Source organism: Leptinotarsa decemlineata, unplaced genomic scaffold (assembly GCF_025532065.1).
Source record: "Leptinotarsa decemlineata unplaced genomic scaffold, Ldec_3_MD MMD2_tig00026328_RagTag_RagTag, whole genome shotgun sequence".
NCBI classification, from domain to species: domain Eukaryota; kingdom Metazoa; phylum Arthropoda; class Insecta; order Coleoptera; family Chrysomelidae; genus Leptinotarsa; species Leptinotarsa decemlineata.
Genome location: NW_027412688.1, coordinates 6,779,040 through 6,804,004, shown reverse-complemented (window position 1 = coordinate 6,804,004; position 24,965 = coordinate 6,779,040). Strand labels below are relative to the sequence as shown.

The 24,965-nt window shown below is 34.7% G+C and overlaps 1 protein-coding gene across 1 annotated transcript; it reads right to left on the bottom strand.

Moving 5' to 3' along the window:
* Nucleotides 1-3,852: 3,852 nt before the first annotated feature.
* Nucleotides 3,853-7,200, bottom strand: LOC111505306 (gastrulation defective protein 1 homolog). Its single transcript, XM_023160083.2, has 3 exons — nucleotides 6,367-7,200; nucleotides 5,486-6,229; nucleotides 3,853-4,596 (listed from the first exon to the last, which is right to left on the bottom strand). Exons 1-3 carry the CDS (start codon nucleotides 6,881-6,883, stop codon nucleotides 3,980-3,982), a joined length of 1,878 nt encoding a protein of 625 aa, XP_023015851.2. The 5' UTR covers nucleotides 6,884-7,200; the 3' UTR covers nucleotides 3,853-3,979.
* Nucleotides 7,201-24,965: the final 17,765 nt, after the last annotated feature.

Sequence of the window (24,965 nt, the reverse complement as noted above, 5' to 3'; positions counted from 1 at the left end):
GCGCTCTTAAAGTGGCGCCTGTGCGAAAGTAGTGATTCTTATTGATTTTGAATCGCTGGAGATTAAATCCATTTGGAAAAACGTTCTCAGGAAGTTTATTCCACATAAACGCAGTTCTCCAGATGAAGGAGTTCTCAAACAGTGAAGTTTGAGGTGTACTGAGTTGAACCTCAAACCTCTATTGAGATAATAGAATCGGATTTTTCCTTGCATGAGTGCATTAGCTCTACATTAATTTGCAGAAAACCTAAAATTGAACCTTTGATAATTAAAATTAGAGATAATAAAAACTTAGATGAGTACTCATTTTTTAATGACTTCTCTGAACTTGGGTTAAGTGAAATATTTTATATACAAGATATCGACGAAAAGATCGAAATTCTTACAAGAAAATTACTCAGTCTATATAATATGCATTTTCCAGAGAAAAGCGTTAGGATAACTAAAAAATATGCTCCGTGGTTGACTACTGAAATCAAAGAACTAATGAAAAAAAGAGATAAAGCCAAAGTGAGACATAAAAAAAACCAACACTAGACAACTGGAATGAATTCAAACGTTTGAGAAACCTAACTAACCGCGAGGTAGAGAACCGAAAGCGTGAGTACTTTAATTAATGCCTTCTTGAATAGCTCCAGAAAAGAATTATGGAAAAAACTTACATCCCTATAACCAGTGCTAATGACTCGCATACTGATATAACAAATGTGTTCAAAGACGCAAATGCAATAAATAATTTCTTTATAGATAACATACCTAAGAACTCAGCTAATACTTCCATAAATACTTTTTACGATAATATTGTCTTATGTGAAAAAGAATTCAGTTTCCAACTTATAGATGAAGCTACAGTGCTCAAATTCCTTATACGAATTAAAAACAGCTCTGCTGGCTCTGACAACTTAAGTATAGCTTTCATAAAAATTTGTTGTCCCTACATCTTGCCTTTTTTGGTACATATCTTTAATAGTATAATACTGTCATCTAAATATCCCTCTACTTGGAAATTTGCTATTGTTACCCCTATTCCGAAAAACGAAAATCCCTCACAGTTTTCTGACCTTAGGCCTTGGTAATGCTTGACTTTAGTAAAGCGTTCGATACGGTTAGGCATGATACCTCACTTGAAAACAAGTGTAGTCTGTACGGAATCACTGCAGCTTTGTCAATCATATCTCAACAATCGTAGACAAAGCGTCAAATTGGGAAATCAATTATCTGCAGCTAGAAATGTCATCTTGGGAGTACCTCAGGGCTCAGTTCTGGGACCACTTTTTTTTCACACTTTATACTAGCCAATTTCATAAACATGTTGAACATTGTAAAATACACATGTATGCTGATGACATACAACTATACCTCCCTCTTGAAGTTGATGACTTGAACAACGCTGCTAGAAAGTTGAACAATGACTTAGAAACCATATCAAATGTTGCCGAACTGCATTCCCTTGTGCTCAACCCAAAAAAATCAGTAGCACTAGTATTTGGAAGCAATGCTCATGTAGCATCAGTTAAAAATAACTTGAAACTGTATCTGAATAATGAAGTAATTAGATTTGAAAGTAATGCAAAAAATTTTGGTTTAATTTTAAATGAGTCTTTAAGATTTAGAGAACATATCAATCGAAATATTCAGAGAGCCTATGGTGCACTACGATTACTATATCCTCACAAAATTTACCTCAATGTACCTATAAAGAAAATGTTATGCGAGTCTCTAGTTTTAGCACAATTCAATTATTGTTTTCCGGTCTATGGACCTTGTCTTGACTACGATACCTGGTCCAGAGTACAACGTGTTCAAAACTCTTGTATTCGTTATATATATGGAATTAGGAAGTATGAACATGTGTCCCACAAGCTTGCGGAACTGAACTGGTTTAACATGAAAGATAGGTGCAAATTTCATTCATTATGTTTATTTCATAAAATTATATTATACAGAAATCCGCCTTATTTATATCGTAAAATAACATTCAGGACAGACGTACACAACATAAATTTGAGAAACAAAAATGTAATCACATGCCTACAACACAAGACCGCAATTTTCCAGAGAAGTTTTTCGTATTCGATTTTTTATCTTTATAATTCTATTCCTGATTCGCTAAAACACTATAGTAATTTATATAAATTCAAAAAAGAGCTTAAAAGTTTCCTGCAAGATAACACATTCTGATGCAGTTTCGTTTCGTATACCCCTTTTTTTTTCTATAATCTGTGTTTCACAAGTAGTCATTTTTCGTTATCTCTCATACAACTTTCTTTTTTTCCACTTGGTTATTGGTGGTGAATATTTAGGTGACCCAACAAATGACAAATGTCAAAAAATTGTGAAATAAAAATTTAGGTTTTAGGATTAGTTAGGTTAGTTTTCAAGTTATAATATGCTTATTTAAAATAGCAAGGGTTGAGTGGTAGAGCACCCTCGGGTGAACTCCCCCTTGGGATTTTTGTGTAACAAGATGAATATCATGCATTTTATTTTTCATTGGAAATAAAGACATTATTATTATTATTATTATGAGTAGCTACAGTCCGTCGCACATTTCTGCTATGTACCGCTCTTGGTGGAATCAAATGTGCCAAGTCACTTGAACACTTCCCCTGAAAGTATCTATAGAAAATAGACAAATCTCCAAACTTTCTTCGATGTTCCAGGCTATCAAGGTTGCACGTGATGTTCGTGTCTCCAATCAGGTGGATGGCTCTTTTCTGGATGGAATCCAACAACTTCAGGGTATGTTTGGAGGCAGAGCTCCATACATGAGAACAATACTCCAAAAAATGTCTGATTTGAGCTTTATGAAGCATCAAAAGTTGCTGAGAAGTTGCTAAACTTTTGAGAAGCAGCCTTTGCAATTTCTGCGACATGATTCTGCATAGGTTCCAGTTTTTCTTTTATTCATGAATCAATTGAAATTTTAAGAAATTGTTTGAAAAATAATATGGTAAATTTTAGTGTAGGAATATGTAAATAATTGTTTTATATTTACAATTTCTTTTTTATCTACTTTGTATTACCATACATTTGACTCTCTTTACACAAATCTTGCTTTGTCAATAAAAGTAAGTCTTCATTACTATTAGGCAAAAATTCTATTTGTAGTCAATTTTTTACCCCCTTGTTATATCAGATCAAAAATTGCTTGCATTAACTTACCTTTTCAGATATTTTAAAGCGTGTCATAGTTTTCCATGACAATACTGTACCATTTCTACCTCAAGCTGTTAGGCAATGTCATAAAAATGACAATTAAATCCTACTATATCATCAATAAATCCCTTGTATTCAAAAGAAAGTTTGCCGGTTCTTGTGTTATATGTTCTCCAAATGAAAGAGTTCTTAAACAGTGAAGTTCGAGGTGTACCGAGTTGAACCTCAAAACGATGAGCAGCCACAGTCCGTCACATATTTCTGATATGTACCGCTCTTGGAGGAATAAAATGTGCCAAGTCACATGAACACTCCCTGTGAAAGTATCTATAGAAGAGAGACAAATCACTCTTTGGAACTTTATATGAATAGAACTGACATGATAATTTTAGTAAATCCAAAACATGTCATGAATCCCTTCATCCAAAATTAGATTAACATACTCCTTCCTATGTAAATGCTTGAGAAAGCTGATGTATAGAGAAACGTGTTCTGCTTGTTGCAGCTTGTGTTATTCAAATATGACTTCTTTCTTTCACGTAGTTTAATGTTGACGTGAAAGTAGTTGTTTTGGAAAGGAATTTTTCTTCTAGTTTTCACCTTAAAGAAACGTTCATGTCAATTGAATTTATTTTCTTTCTTACTTTCTCTGGTACATTCACTGTTTAATGTTTGAAAGAGAAAGACAAAAAATTTGTTTTTCAAATAACTTATTTTCAGTACCAAGAAACACACAACATATTTTGAGTAAAAAAAAAATCATCCACTTCTATTAATAATAATATATACATATATACAAAATTCACTTCAACTTTTAAAATCACTCAGTTCGTGGTTTCTTTGGTTCCGGTTCTTCCTCTGAGGTATATTTGCTAGTACAAGCTTGGGGCTGAGTAGTTTTATAAGCAGGAGTAATCCAATAAGGATTTTCCTCAGCGTCTTTGGCATATTTCAATATAGCCTCCCTGGGATCCTGATCATCCTCGACCCTCTTGCTCAATCCCAGATTCCTAATAACGTAACTACTGAGAGTTCCCCCGCTGGAAGCAACTCTGCCACCCTGCCCCGAGGTGATTGGCAAATCCGGTCTGTGAGATTTCACCGGGTCTAGCCGATCCTTCTCCATCTGCTTCCTGCTGGTTTTTCTCCTCTCTTGCCTGAACAGTGGCAGAGCGTGTGGTGTGATGACTTGCGTTGTGCTGACGATTTCTGAATGCTGCGCTTTACGATGCATTTTAACCGCACATAAAGTGACACCTCTCAAGCTCAGTTTTTCATCGTAGTAGCACTTGACGATTCCGTTACCACCACCAACAAATATTTGATTCAGTTTTGGGTGCCAGCAGAGTTTTATGGTGTGTGACTGGGAAACATTTAATTTCCGGATGAGTTTGAAGTTCGTAGTGTCATAGAAATAAACCATGCCATCCTTCTCACCTAGAAAATATAATTGTTTTCAAGTTACTCTGATACAAACAAGTGCATGTATATATAAAATTGATTTTGAAAGATTTCATAAAAACCTACTAGGAAAGATTACATGTTGAATGTTGGTTTCAAAAACCATCAGACATTTAAGCAGTACCCCACAGGTTAATATCGCTGATGTTCTTTGTTCATACAGCAGCAGGACCATGCCGAAATTATTCGAGTAGATCACCAACAAATCGATTTCGAGGTATTGCTTCTCATCAGTGCAGGAAGGATCCGACCCAAACACCAAATTGCCTGGGACTTGATTTATTTCAGAGGGACTCGACTGCATGTATGAAACCTTTTCCTAAGAGACAGACTGTTAACTAGTAACAGCTCCATCTTTTGAACAAAGCTTCAAGTGGGGAAGAAACATCCCATGTACCAATACTCTACCAGAGATCAAAACGTGTCTAAAGACTGTTATTGAGGGGACATATATAAGTACAACAAAATGAATATTTTGAAATGAAATATAGAAATATTCATCCTTTCCAACTACTTACACAGTAGGTTCTGTTAAATACCTGCCGGAAAACAAATACTTCCCTGGCTGATACCACACTGGGTATTGAATTATATCCAACAGACATTTATGCAACATACCATAATTCAATATTCAGTGTGGTATTAGTCGGAGAAGTGCTTATTTTCTGGCAGACATTTACCAGAACCTACTATTAGGGAGTTGGGAGAGATGAATATTTCAAAATTTTATTTCAAATTATTGATTTTCCTACACTTATTAATAAAGAGAAAATATAAGAGCCCTTTTAAAATTACAATTGGGAACAAATTTGAGCAAGATACATTCTTCCTCAACACAGAAGAAACTTTACCGTTAAAAACTAACCTTTCTTTAAAGATACTCCAGTCGCAACAATAGCATCATTCGGGCTGAAAATAGCATCTGTAGTATCATATCTCGTAAACAAATTTCCAACTTCGTGAACAGCCTGTTTAAAGTTCCTGACGTCCCAGAGCTTCATGGTCTCATCACAACTCCTGGTAAGTAAATAGTCTCCTACATGAGAAAAACAAATACTCGTTATTTCAACGGATTGATGAGCCTTCCTGATCTGCATTGCAGGGGCTACAGTGCTCTTCCGTGAGTCCCAAAGCTGAAGAGATCCGTCAGCACAACCGCAGGAAATAACTTTCCCTTCACGATTATAGTTCACTGCCGTCGGTGAAACTTTCAAACCATTCTGTGCCCGACACTTGATGATGCTTTTGTGGTTTTTTCCGCCTTCATAAAAATCCCAAGTTCTCACTGTCCCATCGGCACTGGTTGTCAAAAATTCTTCTTTGGTGATGGGATTCCAAACCCCTGTAAGAAGTCCAGCAGTGTGTCCTTTGGTCCTGGCTTGGTCTGTAATATACATGTCACCTTTTACTGTTTCAAGTTTTTCAAAGCCATCTCTGTCAATGACTTTAGCTTGGCTGGCTCCAGAAATAACTAGTAGCAAGTCCCCAGTATTAGAGTAGTGAAGACCTCGAATAGGATGATTATCTGCAGGCTGTAAGGTTCGAAAACTTCTCATGTTTGAGTCCATTCCAGCAAAATCCCAGAAGCTTACATCGTAGTCCACAGAACCTAAACAAAATGATATTAGTACATGCTATTCCTTGCGTCACCTGAACACTGGGATTCAACGTCCACTAGCTTTTAATTTTTTTATTAAAATTTCAGTCAAATGGCTTCATGACTTATATCAGAATTTAAGTACCTACCTGATGCAAGACGAGCTCCACTTGGATCTACACTCATAGCTGTAACAGCTTTAGTTCCATGGATCATCTGAGTTTCATGGGAACATGGTATAAACAGACCATCAGATTGAGTGTCTTCTTCATAGTCATCACTGTCTTCATCTTCATCACTATGACCTTTCTTTTTTATTTTTTCACCCTCATCATTGCCTGCTGTAAAATTATGAGGAATAGGAGGACCAATAAAATCTTCTTCGTCTTCACTTTCTGAAAAAGTATCTTCTTCGGGTTTCTTTGTTATTTCTCTGGCCGTCGCTTTGACCTGAGCAATCATTTCCATGATGTCAAAAGTCTTGGCTTTCTTCCCGAACGTCGAGATACCCATAACTTCTTTCAGTTGTTTTCCTTCCTTATCGTCTTCTAGTGTTTCAATCGCCTTCGGAGGTCCAAACATTCCTATCGAACCAGTCACTTCAAGTTTTTTGCTGTTTTGCCCAAAGTTTGAGCTTATTTTACCGAAGCTAATTTTTTTATTCATGCTTCTTTTTGTATAATAGAAGTCGTTAAAAACTTATAAACGTCTTGTATTTGTAATACTATGTGTGTTGCTCTTGCCTAATTAGCTGAAACTTCACAACTGGCAGAAGAATAACTCACTTTAGAAAAGTTGTTTACTTAGGGTGAAAACATGCAGCCTAAATTAACATTATCACAAAAAGGTAAGATATTGCTTTCGCACATTCCACTTCATACAGCATGGATTAATTTTACATTACGTTATAACTATTAATTGTTAGTAGGTTAATGTTCATCTTAACATTATTTTATTAACATTTAACATTTTCACATTCTTCTTCTTCTTCTTAGTTTTGGGCTGTGGTTTTGGTCCCAGCTTCCAGGTTTGGCGCTATTATGACCAGTACTCTTTTTAATACACGATTGACTGTAACAAAAACTTTGTCCGAGGAATAAAAGTCTTTTGTTTTACATAATATTATACTCCTTTTTTTCTTGTTAATTTGTTTCCTCTATTTGTTCATTTCCTCATCAATGTATATTCTTCTGTATGCTAAACCCTTATTTGTAGCAGGTATAGACTATTTTTGCTTCAGGGCAGCTGTTAAGTATTAGCACAAATCGAAATGCTGCCTCGGATAAAAAGCATCCATTAAAATGTTGAAGATGGGATCCTACATAATATATATTTTTGCACATTCTTCTGCGCACATTTCAATGTGAAGTTGTGTTCTATATCAACTCTGTTCTGTCAACACATATTTGTTAATTAAATTGAAAGGAATTGAATGATATAGATAAAATACTTTGTTTAATTTCCACTTACTTGAAGATGAATTTCCACAAAATAAATAAGTCATCAATATCACAAATTGAAAAGAGTATATTTTTAGGAGAGACTCAACATAATAATAAATACCCCTTTCAATTTACACAAGATCCCTGTGGCTGGGATTGAATAAAATTAGGGAATGAATGTCATTATCTACTGTTATCGATGTATGACCTTATGGAAAATAGCTTTTGGTGAATTCTACTGATTTTTTGGTATGATGAACTTTGCAATGTCCTGATCAATAGTCTCCAGGGGCATAACGAAAAATAATGCTCAAAGTCGGCAAAATAGTTGGAGAAATAGGCCATGATATTTTGTAACTTCATTTCTCTCGAAAATTGTATCATGCGCTCTAGCAATTCTTTCATGGGTCTTGTGTCTTTTCAGTACCGTTTGCCAATAATTGCAGACAATACAGAGGGTGACGTATAAAGCCATAATCCGAGGAGTAAAAAAATTATTTTTATAACATTATGAAAACAATAGAAGAAGATGATTCAATTGATATATAGGGGGTGATACGGGGGACAATAATAGAAGTCAATTGTATTACAGAATATGTATGAAAAACCGTATCACAAGATTTATTGAAGAATAACACTTTGTGGAAATTTGATAAAACACATATTATACATTGAAATAATAATTAATCAACGAAACTTAAAGAGTTTGTTGCACGAACTAAAGCGTATTCAGTCAATGATATGAGGTTCCACCTTATTTCCATTTTGATTTCCTGCATCGATAATGCAGTCCAACAAGTTTGTCAACGGATACTTGACATTTGTTTCATGTCTGGCATATCCAATGAACCAAAGAATACTTGATATATGAGCACATGTGCCAAGTGTTCCGGCATTATCTTTATACTATGCTAAAAGTTGAATGGACTTAATACTAGTGGCGCCATCTGTGCGTTAGTCTACAAACTTTCCAGCTCACCTCAAAGTTCACAACTTGGCAATCGATTGAGGTACAAATATACAGGGTATCTCATTTAAAAACATATGCTTTTTGAAATGAATCGTCAATTGTTTTTTTGTCAGCACTACGTTAATAAACCCAAAAAACACTATCAGTTCTTTATTTCAACCGAATTTCAATAATAAAGAAAAAATATTTTATACTTACATTCAATATAGACAAATAGGTACATTTGAAAAACGGTTTGTGTTTACCCAGTGAGATATGAGTTGATGCAGTTTTCCTCAAATATTTGAAATGCTTCAACATCACTCAAGATGGCCCCACTCAACATTTGCCTTTCAGGAAACTACAGCACCTTCCACATTTATTTCACAGAGTCCGTATACTTACAATTGACTAGTGTATACAAAATACGCTATCTTCTCTTCTTCATATTGAATTTACTCTAAAGTGAATGCTGGTGAGATTTTGATAGCGCGAAACCCGTCGAAAATCCGTTATAGTTAAGGAAGCTGTAGACAACCTGTCCCGATATAGAAGGCCCCAACATTCTGTCGAATGAGCCCCTCATGTCCCCCGTTAAAGGATGAACAGATCTTTCATCCTTCCCACCCCAGCCAGGTAGGGGTACCCGTGTGAAAGGCGGCACTGATGTCTGAGGACTTCATGCCGTCAACATCCCTTCAGTCATGAACCCATTTGTCCTTCTTCGACAAAGATCAGCCAAAAGGGTAAGGGAGCTGGGCTCCAACCTGAATGAACTCAAGACGACGTGCACGTTGAATGCTGGTGGAGTAGCCGCTGCAATTTTTTTGCGATATTTCAAATGCGTTTGATTATACGTCAATCTTAAAATTTTACTAAGAAAACTTGATAAACATGGATGTAGAGGTGTAACTGTAATAAATGACCGCCGGTCTGAATTGGCGATCCCTATATATATAGATATATAATAATTATCTCAGTTATACTCGCACCAGAAAAATACACCCCGCCTGTATATAGGATCGTTCACCCTAAGGTATTTATTTTTTAATTTAGTTTGGTAGTGCGAGAGTTGCTGCCACCAGATCAGAAAAAGTTTGAAATCCGTCCTGATCACAAGGATTGAGAATTAGTGGGCGACTTGGTCAACAGTTGAATTTTTTACCTTTTTATCTTCGTAGAGCAATGGTTTGGTTATGCCACCAATTATATCTCAGAGACTGGATTTGGCCACGGCCTAAATGAATGGTCTTTTAGGGGTTCGAGGGAATGAAATAATATTAGCAGAGTTTTCACAAACCAACTTTATTGATGGATAAAGTCGGCAGAATAATCGGATTAACAATTGATAAAATAAAATGAACAAAAATTGATACTGAAGTTTAACCTACATAACATAATTTTGAAACTATTCTTTTATATATGTTTTAGGTACTGAACGTTATTTAAACTATATGAAAGAAAAAAATATATAATTATAACCACGTAAAAAATATGATTAAACCACTAAAACAAAATGACAGGATTATTCCTCTAAAAATTGAAATAACATCACTAAGGACATATGTATGCTTTGCCTGAATTCTGCTAGATCTGCTTTAAAAACAAAATAAAATACAACTCTGAGAAACTATTGAGAGACCCACTTAATCGCTCCTCCCTGTATAACATAGGAAAATGCGATAACCTATAATAACCTATTAAAATGAAAAAGGGAACCCGATTTGTAGCTATATGGTAAATTTTCACCAATACCCTATGTACCAATTCGAAAATATAAAACACATACGCATGCATATTACCGGAGTTTTTTCCCAACACCAAATCGTTATTTTTACACCTCGACACGTGTTTCGATCACCAAGTGATCAAGAGGAAGATAAAACTAATAACTACTCAAAACTAAAGCTACTTATACTAATCAGGTACATCATACAGGTAGGTAATCAGTAATACCACCCATACATGTGTACCACCCTAAATTAATTTTACAATTGGCCTTTCTATTATTTACAATATGTCCTTATGTGTGTTTAAATGTTAGAGCTATATATAGAAGAATTTTCAGCTATATTAAATCATTTTCACAATATTGCCTATCTAAATATATTTACAATGTGTTTTTTTGTAGTAATCAGTAAACCCAACAATATTATTTCAACAAGCTATATAGTATGCTATTTGGTATTGGTCCGTTATCGTTATTCATTATATTATTATGTTTACTTATTTCCACACTCTCATAGGCATCTAGTTGCCTGTTGTTATTAACTTGTCTATAGTCTATTTCAAAAGAGTGTAGAGTAATAAAATCTCATTAAGTATTCAAAAGCGCTACAGGGTGATCCGTCAATAAATTCTGTCACTTCCCTAGTCCGCATTGCAAAATTATGTCGTTTCATAAAGAGCAGGTAGGTATCACCCTGTTTAAAGGGATTTGTCCATTGTTATCGACGGATAAATACTGAGCCAGAGGCGCGCTAGTGGGATAATTGCCAAAAGAATATGCATTCATAAAAATTATATTAAAGGAAATAAAAATTTAATACAGCAGAACAGTGTTATTAAAAAAATATAAAATGTAACAATAAAATATATACGAACCGAAATCGGGAAATACTCACAAACACACACGAACGAACTTTACGTATTGAAACACTTGTGGGGACTTTAAATCAATTTATTCACAAAAACGACAAGAACTTTACTGGATACGTTATTACAATTTGACACTTGAACAATACTAAAACTGTGAACTTCCCTTAACGTTTAACAACACTCTATTTATACCCTAATTGAATGTTCTAGAGATTACTAGGTACAATTTTCGAGAACCTTCCGAGAAAATAATTATTCAGACTACCCTTAATTCTAAACCCTAACCTAAGCAAAAGTGTCACTGTCACTGATACACTGGTCTCTGTCCAGATTGCTTATCCCGCTACAGTATATTTACAATTCAATTAAATTATTCTACATCAGTATAGTCTTCATCCGAAGAACTGTCATCATCCCCTGGTGTTATAATTATAGGGTCAACCACCTGATCGACCAAGTTGTCCAGTTCCCACATTTTATCTTCCTCTTTTAAAACATGCTGGATTGCTTTTTGCCAGTTTTCTGATGTGATTTCCATAATGGCTTGATCAAACAATACCTTGACATCTTTCATTTTAAATGTGGTATTGTGCCTTGCAACATATCCTTTAACTTGTGCCCATATAAGTTCTATAGGATTTAATTCGCAATGATATGGCGGTAGGCGCAGCACAGTTACTTTATACTTTTCTGCTACATCTTCTACGGCATATTTCATGAAGCGAGATTTATGTTGTTTTACTATGGCTAGTAGTTCCTTCTTTACTGAATTCGTCTCAAACTGAATACCTTTATTTGACAGCCAGTTAATAATTTCTTGCTTTCTCCAAGCTGAAGTTGGTACCTTCTCTAAGCGCCTTGAATGGTAGCTTGCATTATCCATAACCACGACCGAATCAGCTGAAAGAAATTTTAACATTTCCCCGAAGTAGTCTTCGAAGACATCCGAATTCATGTCCTCATGATAATCTCCCGTCCGGCACGACTCAAAGCTTAACAAACCTTCTTTTAAAAATCCGTCTTCGCTTCCAATGTGAGCAATTATAAGCCTCTTCCCTTTTCCCGAAGGCACTTTAATACCCGTCGAAAGGCCTTCTATGAAAGCTTGGCGAGAACTTGTTATATTTTGGAGTAAATGTCCCCATTTTATAACTTTTTCACTATTTCTATATCACAATATCACTGTACGTTTAATTGGTGTAGTAACAATTACTATTATAACTCGAATGTTTAAGACACCATTACGATATATTTAAACCCTTTTTCTTAATTACCTGGGTTTAATAGGTATTGCATGATTGGTGGGCAGGGTCAAAAAGGGATTATTATAATGACATGGCACCTCGGAACTAAGTGTTAACCCTTTTTTGAGAAATCATGCTCAAGTATATGAACCCAAATTGCATATTAAATAAGTTTACAAGAACCACTAAAATTAATCTTAATCTTTTTTTAAGAAATTTTACTTACCTAAATACATGTAGGTACTTAGTTTTAGACCAAATTACTTCCCAAAAATGGCCTTTTATTATTATCTATGTCTGTAATTTTTAATTTACTTTAATTATTAAGTTTAATAATTCTAAGATTTGCCTACGCCCATGGACGACAACGAAATTCAGGCAAATTTTATGACACTTCATGATTTATTACTCTACACTCTTTTGAAATAGACTATAACTAATCTTAAAGAACTGAAGTCTATGGAATGGTTTTGTTGCAAAATATGATTGGCGACTGCTAATTTTTCAGGTCTTCCATATTTTAAGTGTGCTATGTGTTCCTTATATCTCACTTTAATAGATCTTTTTGTCTGTCCATAATATTTTGCATCGCAGTCCTTACATTCAATTTCGTAAATTCCAGACTTTTCGGAATTCTCGACTTTGTCTTTTGGACTTCCCAAAAGGTTCTGCAGTGTATGACTTGTTTTAAAAACCACCTTCATACCTAGTTCCTTGAAAATCTTTCCAAACAGTATATCACACACACGCATGCAATAACTATACTATATATCAGACTTGTTTTTAAATACGCTCACCAAATTAACGTACATGGACTCTCCTGAAGTCTCCGACAAAAGCCACTCTTTCCCCAAAAACTCTTACCAGGAACTCGAAAATATTCTCTAAATCAACTAAATTGAATCAAACGGCGAACACTTCCAAAACCCAGTAAGTATCACTTGTCTAAACAGTGACTTGAAATATCTCTCTATTTCAATTCACTCAAAATTTCCTCCAGAATTTCCAGCTATTGTAGGAAATTTAACTGGATTCACCAAATCTCCGCGCACGACTGCCTTTATCTCAATTCAACTAAACCGCGATTATTTGTCAATCCCAAAACACCTCGCAAAACGGTGCCCTGAACAACTTCGTATTTTAGTACCTCCAGAATTTACTCAGAACTTCGTAGGAAGGAAGTCCAACCGACCTACTTCTGAGTGCGTACGCTCCCGACTTTTTTACCTCAAGTCAGCTAGCCAAATAAACCGCGAATATGCATCACCGCTGAAATCCCCTCGCAACCCAGTCTTAAAATTCTTCAATAGCTTTCTCAGCAACCTTCCCAAAGGGGCCAACCGCCCCGGCTAAAAGCCCCCAAACGACCCTAGGGTCTGCGCACGACTGACTTCGTACGCTATTACTCTTTTTCACCTCAATTCAATTCAACCGCGAATAATTAACAAGTCTGAAACCTTTCACGACACCGGGTCTCCGGAACCATGTCCGGAAGGAAGCAACCCGGTCAAAATACCGCGAACTCCTCGCGGGTCTGCGCACGACTGCCTTAATTCTTTCTCAAAAATTTCCAAACTTAACTCTGTTAGGGGATGTGAAAATTCCCACCAATCAGAAAGTCTGAAATTGTTTCTAAGACTGGTACTCCGAAGAAGTCCGCAAGAATTACCGACTGTTTCCCGGTATTCCTAATGTCGTGAGCCTGCTACTGATATATAGATGTTACGGCAAGGGTTATTTTGATATTTTCTCTGTCTTGAATAAGAGGTATGTAGACAATCTCGGATGCCTTAATTTCAGCATGTCGTTAAACCTTTGAACTCATAACATGAATTTCGATATTTATTATACGTTCAAGTACTTTCTGACTATTATTCTAAATGGGGTACACAGACTGAAGAATATATTTTCGACCCTCAACGTCATGATAATGAGATGAATGATGAGGTAGAATGTTCTAAAATATCAGATTTCTTAAACATCGAGCAGTTAATTTGAACGACTTTTCCTTTGATTGGCTTCGCTCTTGTTGACCTAAAGTTATTTCTGAAAGCTGATAAAGGTTCCCCTTTTCTATGAAAACCCCATCTGTTTTGGCAGTCAATATTTAACGAAAAATAATATATCCAACTTATTACATAACGAACACTTGGTTTGAATCGTACCTTTCAGGTCGGAGTCAAATTGTGACCACGGAACTCTCGGACAACAGGACCATTGAATCTGGTATACCACAGGGTTCTGTGTTAGGCCCTATTCTATTTCTGAATATGAATGAATCATAGAGATGTCATATGAATGACATCTCTATGATTGACATATCTGGTAGTTTCACTCTATTCGCGGATGATACTACAATACTGTGGAATAAAAAAACTCAGTGGAGCTAAATAAAATAATATCATCCGACTTGAAGAAGGTGAAGAACTGGTGCGATGCAAAGTTACTCTATCTGTCTCAATGCATCCAAAACGAATATAATATCATTTAAATGTTCGCTGGATGAATTTACAATAGACGCTGTTATATTACAGAATAAATTAAACACAAAATTTCTCGGTGTATTCATTGATAATAGGCGGAAATTTTATGAACACCTTGAACAACTCAAGAGTAAGATCTAGTCCGGATGTTATGCAGTTAGAGTGGTTCCAAATGAGTTGGACTTCCATATCGCAAAGACCGTTTACCATGCACTTATTGAATCTCAACTACGTTATTGAATACCTTTTTGGGGAGCATGCAACTCATCCCTTCTCTCTTCTGTATTGATATTACAGAAGAGGGAACTAAGATGTATCTGTAAACTAAATCTAGAGAATCGTGCAATAACTTGTTCACTGCCAATAAAATTTTAACAGTCATCGCACTTTCTATCCTAGCCCTGCGTAGGTCGCGTGTTGTTGTGGATCATAGGGGGTCGCGCGGTATCTCACAGATGTATGAACTTAAAAATGATATTCTATCGAACTACTGTCGTATTAATGAAAACAAAAACAAATATGAGGTACTTTTATTGAATTAGAAAAAGTCAACATAAATTAATAAATTCTTATATAAACATAAAAGCAAACCTTAACCTTATAATAAAATAAAAACATGATTTAAGGTAGAACACCATATACGTTTAACATAACATGTGATGAATAATGCTTGAATAGAAAAACATAACAAAAATCAGAAATAATCGTTTCAGTCAGAATTTGAACTTTGATTAGTGTCCTCATCGAAACATTTTTGACAGAGCATTGTGGCATGTACTAAACAAAAATAATCTTCACATTTGCGGCATCTGTACTTTGTCAGTCTTCTTGTTTTACTTTTTGAATAGCACGGTCTGCAGGTTTTTCTGATGTTATCTACTTTTTGTGGAGAATGCTTTTTTTCTGAAACAGGATTATACTTGTTGAGTGCCTGTTGTAGATGTGTTGGAAGACTTGTTATTTGTCCCCTACGTCCAAGATGTTCTGCAACTAAACTGTGAACTAGCATCTGTAAATATTCCCTCCTATTTGCAAAGGCATTTTTATTATCAGCAAAAACTATCATTCCGTTGATGGCTGCAATATTCATCATAGAAAAGAAGATTACCATTGGACATCTTCTTGTATTTCGTGCACAGTTATATGTGGCACATAGCTGATCTACAGTATCAACTCCTGATTTTGTGGCATTATAATATGTGATTATTTCAGGTTTATGTTGATCCCCTGTGCCTTCATCAATATCATCGTCAAAATGCAACGATGATAAGAGTAATACATTTTTGCCTTTTTTTGGCACATACGATACCAAAGTGGCTGTTTTACTGAATCCAAACATAGATGAATGTAGTACCCTTTCTTTGACGTTTAAAAATATTGGTGGAATCTGCCTTTTGTTTTTTTTTATTGTGCCAACATATAAAAGCTTTTTATTCTTTAGTTTTTCTACGAGCTCTAGGTTGGTAAACCAACTGTCTCCGGTGATATTTCTTCCGGTGTCATAGATAGGTTCAGCAAGGCGCAGTACCAAGTCAGTAGGTGTATTACTAACTTCAAAGGGTCCCTCAGGTTGCTTGCCGACATACACTTCTAGGTTGACGGTATAAAATAATTTGGAATCTACTAGGGCAAATATTTTTATTCCATACTTATTGGGTTTTGAGGGAATGTACTGTCTGAAAGAACATCTTCCTCTAAAACCCTCAAGTTTTTCATCTATCGTAACATTTTGGCCGACGGAATAACATGCTTTGCAGTTGTTCACAAAAAGGTCGAACAAATCTCGAATGGGAGCCAACTTGTCAATTTTTTTTCTTTCAACTCTTGTACGTTTATCGTCGAATCTACAATATCTGTACAAAAGTTTGAACTTTCTAAGAGACATAGTTGTTCTGAACAACTCAACACCCATGCCGTCTGTTGACCATAAATCTTCTAAAGACTGTCTGCCACTTCTCAAAATACCTGCTAGGTACAAGAGACCAAAGAAAGCTTTCATTTCAATTGAATCAGTCAATTTTATATCTCTTTCACGACTATAATTCGGTTGTATGGTCTGTATACTCAGATTAGTAGAATTCACTGAGATCTATCATTTCGTCAGAAAAAAAGCACTTCCAGGAATCGAGAACAGTTTTTATACCTTTGGCGGACCCAATTACTCCAGGTATTTTTGTAAGGATGTTATGCGGCATTCTATTTTTGACTTTCGTGGGTACGTGTTTTCCCCATTTTGTATTGTCTTTCCCTAAATAGTATCCTGCATAGCAGTCTTCATTGAACCCCAACTTCACTACCACTTTCAATGTCCGAATGAAGAATTTCAGTTTCAATTATATCATCTTCATCACAATCACTTTCGTCCAGAATTTCATTGTTTTTGAGTTCTTCATTATCTTGAAACGCAAACTGTGTCAAATATTCAACATCATCAGGGTTTGTAAGATCAAATAATCTCTTAGAATCCATATTTTCAGACGTCAAATAGTGTCACACAAAAGGTCGCGCAGTATCTGTCAGATGTAAATACAACAAGAGGTTAGGAATCAGCTGTTTACAAGTCACACTGCAGAGACCTACTAACGTTAGCCACATGAATGCATAGAAGAAACACATATAGCAAGCTAGCAAGAAGCACAGTTTAAAATTCGGCGAATTACAGATATAATTTGAAAACACATGCGTCATACATCTGAGAGATCGAGCGCGACCTACGCAGGGCTAGAGACGGTTTGCCTTAATGAACATAAATCGAAGTTCAACTTTGCCTCTACTCCTTATGCTACTCGTAATAAATTATACCTTTAGACTTCTCATTCCAACTTCGAATATAATCAAGTATTCCATATACTACAATGGTGGTAAGATGTTAAATCATTTACCATTAGAAATGAGATCTGCAAATCTAAGCAACATTCATTTCAAAAAAGAGGTGAAGAATCTACTTGTTGATAGACCCTATTATAGTTTGGAAGAGTATTTTGGTGAATCCTTTCAACAATAAACTAACAATTTATTTTTTGCACTACCACTTTTTACATGGTAGTGTTTCATTTACATTTTTAGAACTTTTTTATATTTACATTTATACATTTTTGGAACTTTTTTTATATCTAGATTTATACATTATTAGAACTTTTTCTATATCTACATTGTATTTCTTGGACTTTGTCAACAAGATACAAATCTTCGGACAATAAAGTATATTTTGATATTTTTGATTTGATTTCGAAAGCTGTTGGGAGTTTCGGAAATCCTTTACTGTATTACAAACTGAAACTCATTCAGTTGGTAATACAGGATCCTTTCGAAGTATATAAGAATTTGTATTACACACACATGAACACTTTTGGAGCATTATCAGAAAAGAATCAAGTGGCTAAGAGAATTACATTTAAAGTAGGTACAATAAAAACAAAATCATCATACGGCATTGTATTACATTTATTTTCTCTTAAATATTCTATTAAAACCCTTCATTGAGTAATGCTGGACAGATTCGAAAATTAAACTATAAATTTCAAATATGGGTCCTTTTATGACGAGTTAAATAAGATTTTATACTGAAGGACTTTGGGCAAACATCACAAGCAAATGGTCTTTCTTCAGAATGAATACTTGAATGACGTGTCAAATGGACTTTAAAAACGAAGGAACTTGGGCAAAGAGCGCAACGAAACTTTCTTATACTATCGTGGGTCATTTTATGAACTTTCAAATGATCCTTACGTAAGAAGGATTTTGAGCAGACATCACAAGAGAATATTTTTTCTCGGGAATGAATCCTGGAATGAACTGTCAAATGACATTTATGTATGAAGGATTTTGAGCAAACAGCGCACTGAAACTGTTTAATTGCATCATGCCCCATCTTATGAACTTTCAAATGATCCTTACGCAAAAATGATTTTGGACAGGTATCACAATGAAATGTTCTTTCTTTAGAATGAATTCGTGAATGAAGTGTCACACTGCTCCTCCGAGTGAAGGACTTTGAACATATTTCACACTTGAATGACGTCAATTCCTTGTTGGTTTTTGAACTGGAGGCGATTACTTGACTAATATGCCTCGAATATTCAACGGCGTCATTTTTCCCATCGAATGGCGCTTCACTAACAACCTCATCCTCATTTTTTACGTTGATTTTGTCATATTCAAAAGGATACTGCAAAGTATCGCGGCAAGTTTGTCTCTGGAAATCACATTCTGATACTTCTTTTTCGAAACTTTCAGTTCTGCGTTTTTCGTTAACGATATCAATATCATCCTCAATTTAAACTGCCGCTGATGCTCCTCTTTCGAAACTTTCAGTTTTGAGTTTTTCATAAATGATATCAATATGGTCCTCAATTTTCATTTTCCCTGTGTCATATTCGTGAACAACATTAATCTCATCCTCAATTTTAACTTTCACTATGTCTTCGTTTGATGGTGAATTCGCTTTATCTCCATCCCATTTTACCTCCAGATGCTTTTGACAACTATCAAAATCCATGGTGTCCATTTCACTACTATAATTTTTGTCGGCAATTATTTTAATAACTTTACTCACTAATGTATTCAGTATGGAGTACACTAACATCATGAGCATATAATTGTAGTTCTCTTCCTTTTATGTAAGAACAGGTAAGGAATCATTGAGACCTCATTAAAGTACATTTGATTGGACAGATTACCTGTTTTACAATAAATCATATGTACCTGTGTGGGAAAATGTAATTGGATGGATCATAATACCTTTTTCAGGTAAAATTTGCAAAATCTTTGCAAAATATAATTGTTATTTTCAACTATTCTTTTTTATTAGTTCGTTCAGGGATTTCAAATCATGTTATATAATATCAGACAATGGAAGTCCGAAATAATAAAATTTATCATGAAACATTGTCAATCACCTTCAAACAAACGTTGAATATCCGGTCCAAACCCGGAACCAGCGACTTATTCCGAGGATATGAGAAGGCTATGGTCAAGCTCACCAAGGAAGAAACTCACCTCAGTTTTCTGTGCAGAGCGACAGAAAACAACATCATCCCAAAAGGTTTTCTGCTGAAATCACAAATCCCAGGAGAGAGAGCCAAACACATATTGAAAAGCGCCAGCCGAGCACTGATAAGATCTCAAATTAATTATCACCGTTGGAAGAGGTCAACTTTGTTGCAGGATGCCAGGAAACGATTTGAAGAAATAAGAAGAGAGACATTGGAAGTGGATCAGGGACCAATCTTTGCCAAGCTTGAAGGCACGTGCTTGAAGAAACGCCAAGACATGGAGAATACCCACAACAGAAAGTGGGGAAAGTTAGTAAGGAAACAATACCCAACTGTAAACTATTGCGCCAACATCTGTACCCACTTTGGAGATAATTACTGCAGTGGAATCCACCAGTTCTCTTAATGACCAGACCGAGGCAGAATAATTCAGATGGAAAATCAGAGAACAGCTGGATCGAGAACCAGTTCCAGCATCTAACATCAGCAATGAAGAACGTAGACCTTTGAATGGCCTATGTAGAGACACCATCAACATTTTACCTGCGGATAAAGGCAACGCTACTGTGGTGATGGATACTGTCCTCTACGAACAGAAGATCGAAGATGTTCTTCAGAAGGGACAATACACGAAGATCGTACGGGACTTTACTGCATCAACTGAAAGGAAGTTGTACCAGATTTTGAAAAAACACAAGGTCTATTTTTCGGAAAAGAAGAGATCATCGCTAACACCGCACCACAGTAAGCCACTTGTATGGACTACCCAAAATCCACAAAAAGGACGTTCCGACGTTCCGCTCAGATCGATCATCAGCTCCAGAGATTTGGCTACTCAACATATGGAAACCCATAATCAAGCGAAAAACAGCCAACTACCGCCAACCGGTGAAGCAAAAAAAGGAAAGTAAAAGTACTCTAATGACCCATGAATAGTCATTTCTCGGAGGAATTAGTCCAGTCATCACCCGAAGACAATTGTGGATACTAACAATCGAAACGTCGTGAAGTAACTTGGCTTGGAATCTCTTAACTTTTTATTTATTTATTCAACTGCAAAGCCAATTTACAAAAACATATTTAACAAAGTGTGAGGAACTACAAAGTATTTTTGAATGCTCGTGTCTCATGTCTACATTACAATTTACAATTTTACAAAACACTTAACGAAGTGTGAAATACAAAATACTGATATATCAGTATGAAAGTGTGAAATACAAAATACTGATATATCAGTATTTTGTATTTCACACTTCGTTAAGTGTTTTGTAAAATTGTAAATTGTAATTCATAAAATATTTAGGATATTCTTAGTTTATTGTAGGAATATACAATAGAGAAACACCATAGAATTTTCTTTGAATATATTTTATGAATATTCTAGGAATATTTGGAATATTCCAAGAATGTGACGAGTAACCGCTATTAGGCATGTATATATTGCATTTTGATACAAGATTCACACAAGTAATAAAACACATAATATTCATAAACAAATATATTTTAAAAACAATATACACTGAAATATTTGACGTTTCAACCAATATTAAAAATAAAAAATCTAATTCAAAATATTTATTCACTGAATAAAATATTCCTGAATACTGTCATATTACAAATATTAGAAATGTATTCAAATTAGGATATTCCTACTCTCAAACAAATGTATACAAAAAAATATACTAAAATAACAACTCTGTGAATTCATCAGCACTAATTAAAAAATAATAAATATATCATTTCATTGAAAAAGAAAAAGTGTATTACATCAAGAAATAGGTTAGGTTACGTTTCTCACTTAGAAAAATAAACCCACAAATGAAGTATTTAAAATGAATGGTATGATGGGTTCTTCAATGAATTTCACTTACTTAAAGTTATTCAAACTTTGCTCACCAGAATAGTTTTCCTTATATTTGTCCAACAATGCATCAGCCAGTGTTTCAATAGTAATACCTGGAACAAAATGTACATTAACGTTCATTATCACTATTTGAAAGTGGCACAATAAAACTGGAATAAAAATCAAATAGATATTTTTCGCATAGGTTACTCATGAACATTCACAACATTTTATGACTTGGAGAGCACCTTGCATAGTCTTGTTGAAAAGTAATCATTACGTTTTCAGTTCCTTGGAGCACCTGCCTGTACCAGGTACCACTCTGTTTCCTTTTGGGCAAATTGATACTATCTTGAAAACGAGTGATGAAAATTATGAAAACAAATGATACAAAAGAATGTGTTATTCACTTACTTTTCTCTATTGAAGATACACAACTGAAATCATAGTTCAAACATGTACTTAGTCAAACCAAAAAATCCCACACACCAACTCTCTTCGAACCTAAAATGAGGTATAGTAGGTTAATCACCATGACTTTACTATCGATACTTTTGCATTTTACTTACTTTTCTTGAAGACTGAATAGATGCAACTCTCCTGTTTGAAGATCCAAAATCAAACTATTCGCTGTACTGCAAATTGGACAACCCCAAATTATAAATGGTACACTGAACGTGACAGAATTATACTTTGATAATAACACCAACACACCATGCATTACACACGCGAACCTGCCACGTCAACCGCCATGTTTAATCAAATGTCGAATTTAACGCAAACGCAAATGTACCATGCATTAAGGGACAGCCGCTTTCACAGAGCTTATTCGACTGTCGCGCGCTACACTTCAATTGACCAATGAGAAACGTTTACTCCAATTATTCACTTCCCCATTTCTCTGTTTCCAGGATTTTTCGCTTTGTAATTAAATAATTTCAAATACAAAAAGACAAATAGGATGAGAATTAACCAATATATTGATGCAATTGGTTCATTTATTGGCCCATTCAAATTTTTTTGTCGTTTCCAACAGTTGCTGTTGGAGCAATTCATCCAGAATCTTTGCGTTGAGTTCAAAAACTGGTTAACACTATCAGGGTTATATATATTAGGTTATGCATTCGATTAAGATCTTCAAATATTTTTGTTTTTAATAATATTGAATTTTTGGATACGTTATTATAAGATAATTCAAAATTCCATTGTATAGAACATTCCAAAATATACCGTGGGGATATATTCTAAGAATATATCATATGGTATATTCTTAGAATATTCAAGGGAGAATAATCCATTTATAGACATTCTATGCACATTCTTTCGGGAATAATCCTGCCATATTCATTCAAGCATATTCTATGAATATTCTAAAGGCATGTATATATTCCAAGAATATTCTATGAATATTTGGAATATATACGTTCGTTTTATGATATACAGGGAATATTCCATGAATATCTAGTGCTGTGTGGATAAATCCTTATGTCTAATGACTACATTATTAAAAGATGAAACAATTCTGGTACCTACTCACAAGGAAAAAGATGTAACAAATCTGGTACTTACAAAGAAAATGGTAAGGTGATATTAATTTCCCAGCTTCAGAAAACGAGGAATCGGACTGTTCATACCATAATTGGTATGAAAAAATGCATATGAAAAATGTCAGTATTTCTCGTATCTTCTTGTTTGATATGAAAAGTTATTGATTGAAGTAGTTCTGGGCAGTTTATCACACTATTTATTAATTTGAAGCGGAAACTCAAGTTCATAGTTGACTGCATTCATATTCATTTAGTTGAATACCAAAGTAAAAAACACAATTCCTTAAGAATTTCTTTTGAACATTCTCAATCAAATCGACATTTACATTATAGAATGGGTCCCATATAACCGAACAATATTCCAGAATTGATCTTACGAAAGCACAATATGAAATCTTTTTTGTTTTAATTGAAAACTCAGTAGAAATTATCAACACGAAACCTAGCATTTTGAGACTTTTTGCCACAATTTCTGATACTTGAAGATTAAAATTAATTTCGCTATCGAAATAAGCGAATAACTGTTTCTCTTTCAAGAGATATATCATTCAATGTATATTCAAAGAATTTTGGACTTCTAATTTTTGCGAACGTAATGATTTGACACTTATCGATGTTTACCTCTATCAGATTATTTCTATACCACATGGAAAAAGCTTCGAGATCTTTTTGGACTAATTCAGCATCTTCCCGGCAAGTAATTGCTCGATAAAGTTTGAGATTATCCGCAAACATAAGAAATTCTGAAAATTTGAAAACAAACTCCAAGTCCGATACAAACAAGTTGAACAGCAGTGGGCCCATATGGAATCCCTGCGGTACCCCTGATGGAACTTGAATGGGCGTAGATGTTGTATCTCCGTATTTTACAGAGTTCTACAGTTAGGAAGCTATTGATTCTTTGATTTTTATTTTTAATTTTTGTTCAATTGTTCTATTTTTACTTCTATTTTATTTTACTGTTATTTCATTTCAGTTTTTTTTTGCTTCATATAATTGTTATTTTCATTTACTTTTTAATTATTCCTTTTTTATTAGTTCGTTCAGGGATTTCAAATCATTTTATATAATATCAGACAATGGAAGTCCGAAATAATGAAATTCGTAATGAAGGAGTTTTCTCAAAAAACCATCCATTCGATTTTCGATCTTGGCTATAGAGTTTCTAGTACCTAAACGATGTTTCATTGTGTATTGTTCAATGCTTGTTGTAGTTATATTTTTTAAGTTAATAATATTTTCTACGTACTTTTCCTATATCACATTTTGAACCTAAAGTAATTGTTACCTTCAATGGATTGAATCATAAAACTGATAATCTATCAATTACATGTTGCTTTTAATTCAATTCAATTTTCGGAAAACACTAAATGCAGTCAACAGGTTTAATGCCGGCGGGTCAAAGTTCTTTTTCGTTAGATCAAAACCATGTGAAAATTATTTCGGTAATATTCAAGTATATTCGAGTATTCAGACATTTCGGTTGTGTGACAAAAAAAATCACTATTTGTTGTACACTCAATAGACTTCATTGTATCAGGTGAAAAAGAAAACACTCATTAAATTTTCAGGATGAATCGAAAAGAAGAATCGAAAGCTTGATAGATTTATTTGAAGAGGAACAATAAGAACATATTTTTGGACAAAG